The sequence below is a fragment of the Pristis pectinata genome, chromosome 8 (genome assembly GCF_009764475.1).
Source record: "Pristis pectinata isolate sPriPec2 chromosome 8, sPriPec2.1.pri, whole genome shotgun sequence".
Classification (NCBI taxonomy): domain Eukaryota; kingdom Metazoa; phylum Chordata; class Chondrichthyes; order Rhinopristiformes; family Pristidae; genus Pristis; species Pristis pectinata.
In genome coordinates this window covers 69668923-69672152 of record NC_067412.1, presented here as the reverse complement: position 1 = coordinate 69672152, position 3230 = coordinate 69668923, and the positions used below count along the sequence as shown (strand labels likewise).

General features: G+C 47.7%; 1 protein-coding gene across 1 annotated transcript; it reads left to right on the top strand.

Annotated features, from left to right (window-relative positions):
- The first annotated feature begins 384 nt into the window (after nucleotides 1-384).
- kctd12b (potassium channel tetramerisation domain containing 12b) lies at nucleotides 385-2320 on the top strand. The gene has a single exon (XM_052021686.1). The coding sequence runs from the start codon at nucleotides 611-613 to the stop codon at nucleotides 1448-1450; it is 840 nt and encodes a 279-aa protein (XP_051877646.1). The 5' UTR covers nucleotides 385-610; the 3' UTR covers nucleotides 1451-2320.
- The last annotated feature ends 910 nt before the right edge of the window (nucleotides 2321-3230 follow it).

Here is a 3230-nt window from a genome sequence, read left to right as displayed (position 1 = left end):
GTGGTCATAAAGTGAGATCTATTGAAAACTGAAATATATGCAGTAGCGTCTAATGATGAGGTACATTAAAGCCAATCATACGTGAAAAGTAAAAGTTGACAGGACCAGTCATCGCGACTGTGGGTGCAGGTACCGAAGACGAGGATGAGATTCCCAAGAATTAAAACATTGAACAAACTGCTGGAGCATTTAGCTCAGCGGGTCTGGCAGGATCTGGGGGTGGGGGTGGCGGGGGTGATGGACAGTCAACGTTTAGGGTCGAGACCGTCCATTTCCCCTCCTCAGATGCTGCCGGACCCGCTGAGTTCTTCCGGCAGTCCTGCGTCTGTTGCTCCAGCATCTGCAGCCTCCCGTATCTCGGATGGAAGCACTGATCCGCGCAGGGCGCAGCAGACCCGCCCACAGCTGACAGCGAGGGCGGACTCGCGTCGCCCGCTTTAAAATTGACTTGGGAGGAAGAGCTGGGGGAGAGTGAGCGCGGGAGAGAGGAGGAAGCACGCGGGGCCGGAGAGCGCGTCCCTCCCCTTCCCCTCCCCTCCCCTGTCCCGCACGCAGCTCAGCTCAGGAGGGCCGGCCAGTGCCTGCAGCAGAGCGGGGGCTGAGCAAGGCGATGGCTCTGCCGGATAACGCCAGCTCCACCATGGCCAGCGAGGAGACGCCTTTCCCCGAGATCGTGGAGCTGAACGTGGGCGGGCAGGTGTACATCACCCGCCACTCCACCCTGCTCAGCGTGCCCGACTCCCTGCTGTCGCAGATGTTCGGCCGCAAAAACGGCCTGGGACTGGCGAGGGACGGCAAGGGGCGCTTCTTCATCGACCGCGACGGCTTTCTCTTCCGCTACATCCTGGATTACATGCGGGACCAGCAGCTGGTGCTGCCCGACCACTTCCCCGAGAGGAGCCGGCTGCAGCGGGAGGCCGAGTACTTCGCGCTACCCGAACTGGTCAAGACGCTGAGCCCCAAACTCAGCAAGCAGAACTCCATCAACGACGACGCCTGCCCCAGCGACCCCGAGGACGGCTCCCCCAACACGGACGCCGTGCGCAGCCTGGCCGCGGCTACAGCGGCCGCCGGCGCCGTCAGCGGCGACAGGAGGATGGGCTTCATCACCATCGGCTACCGGGGCTCGTACACGCTGGGCAGGGACAGCCAGACGGACGCCAAGTTCAGGAGGGTGGCCAGGATCATGGTCTGTGGCAAGACGGCGCTGGCGAAGGAGGTGTTCGGGGAGACGCTGAACGAGAGCAGGGACCCGGACCGTCCCCCCGAGCGCTACACGTCTCGCTACTACCTCAAGTTTACTTTCCTGGAGCAGGCGTTTGACAAATTGGCCGAAGCTGGCTTCCACATGGTGTCTTGCAACTCGACGGGCACCTGCGCCTTCGCCCACGACCAGACCGACGACAAGATATGGACCAGCTACACCGAATATGTTTTCTACCGTGAGTGATCTGCCCATCACAAACCTCTGTCCACCAACCCCCCAAAGTGATTAGACCTAAACCCGACCCACCATCCTTAGAACAGACCCCCTGCTCTTCCAGCTTTCAAACTCCATGTGCCATTGCTGCCTCACCTAGTTTACCACGCTCTCCGATATATTTGGATGGATGAACTTTTCTAAAGTGTCTGTTGTTTCGTTTTTAATTTTAAAGACACAATGCTGTTTATTAAACTGGTGCATTTAGTTTTTATCCGAGCACAAAGTTTGGTCGTGTGTGCGTGTGTTTGGATGTGGTGCACACTGGGTGTTGGCACATGTCCCGGTGCCTTCAGCAGCTTAGTTAATCGCGTTTGACGTAAAAATAATCGAAACAAATAAAGTAATTCTAGTGGTTAGTGGCAGAGAAATTGATGCGGAATTGAACAGTAGTGGCATATAAAATTAACTGATTTTGGATATTTCAGGTGGGGGTTATTGAACCTTCATTATTTCATGAACAGCGAACTGCGTATGTGCTTCTTTCCAAGAATATTTAATGGGGAGGTTACTCCGAGATGGCGAGAGTGTGTTTCTATTTACAGCTACACGGGGATGCCAAATAGTGAATTAAAAAAAAATGCCATTTTTTTGACAGCGCGGTGTACTAAGTTCTACGAAATGCGGTTTGTATCCTAAAATGTTTGCCAAATAACGCGTAGCCTTTAAATATGATAAATGATTTCAAATTTCATAGTGAAATTATTGTTGTCAAAATTTGGATAACACTGCATAAATTTCTGTTAAGACATTTATGCAGATTTCCCATAAAATTAATGTTTCTTATGATATGCGTATGTGATGTTGTATAAAAATAAAGCTATTTTGTGATTAGAACAAATGCCAAAGTCTTGACAGTTTAATTTGTGCTTTTATTTAAATAAAGTTATTTTTGTTACATGACTTTATATCCTGCTTTCCATAGAATAAGTTGTGTTTATGAGGTTTAACAGCAGGTTGGTGAACACTTGACATGAAAGAGCATTCTGAATCTGATGATTTACAAATGTTTCCTAAAGCAGGTGCACAATTTCTATATCGTTAGTAGAATAGACATGCTACTATAAGCTAATAATTTATGAAGCGTATTAAAAATGCAGCCCCTGTTCTTCTGTTGGCAAGACACTTTCATTTAACATTTGTTCATATAAGCTTAATGTTCCCCATGAGCAGGCATAGCTATTAAGTGCATATGCAGCTGTAAGAGACTTTGGTAAAGAATCACGGTTATTCACTGCTTTCAAGGACAGTAGTCATTGCAGCTTAACAAACTTAACTTTAAGTCCCCTTTTGAAATAAATCCTTGCGGACAATTTCAATTCTATCTCTTCTGTGCTGTCAATACTTAATGCACAGCTCTTTTGAACATCTGTATTTTTCCTTTTACAAACATTTGTAATGGGAGTTTAAATTGATGTTCTGTCTTTTGATGTGCATTGTAGCTTTCAACATACAAACAAGCACACACAAATGCACACGCATATATAAAGCCTAAACTCTGGCTTGAATTCAATAAAGATTAAAAAATGGATTTGAACACATTCAAGTAGACTTTTGTTACGAACAGAAGGGGCCATTTGGCCCATCAGTGCCGCACCTGCTGTTAGATTCTGTCTCCTCCAGTCTTAAGGATAGTTGGAAGGGTCTTCCTGTGCAACACTTTTAGTATTAAAGGGTAAAATGGAAATTAAAAATTGAAAGAATTACAAATAATAAAGCAAAATTTCTGGAGGGAAACTGTTAAAGGTCT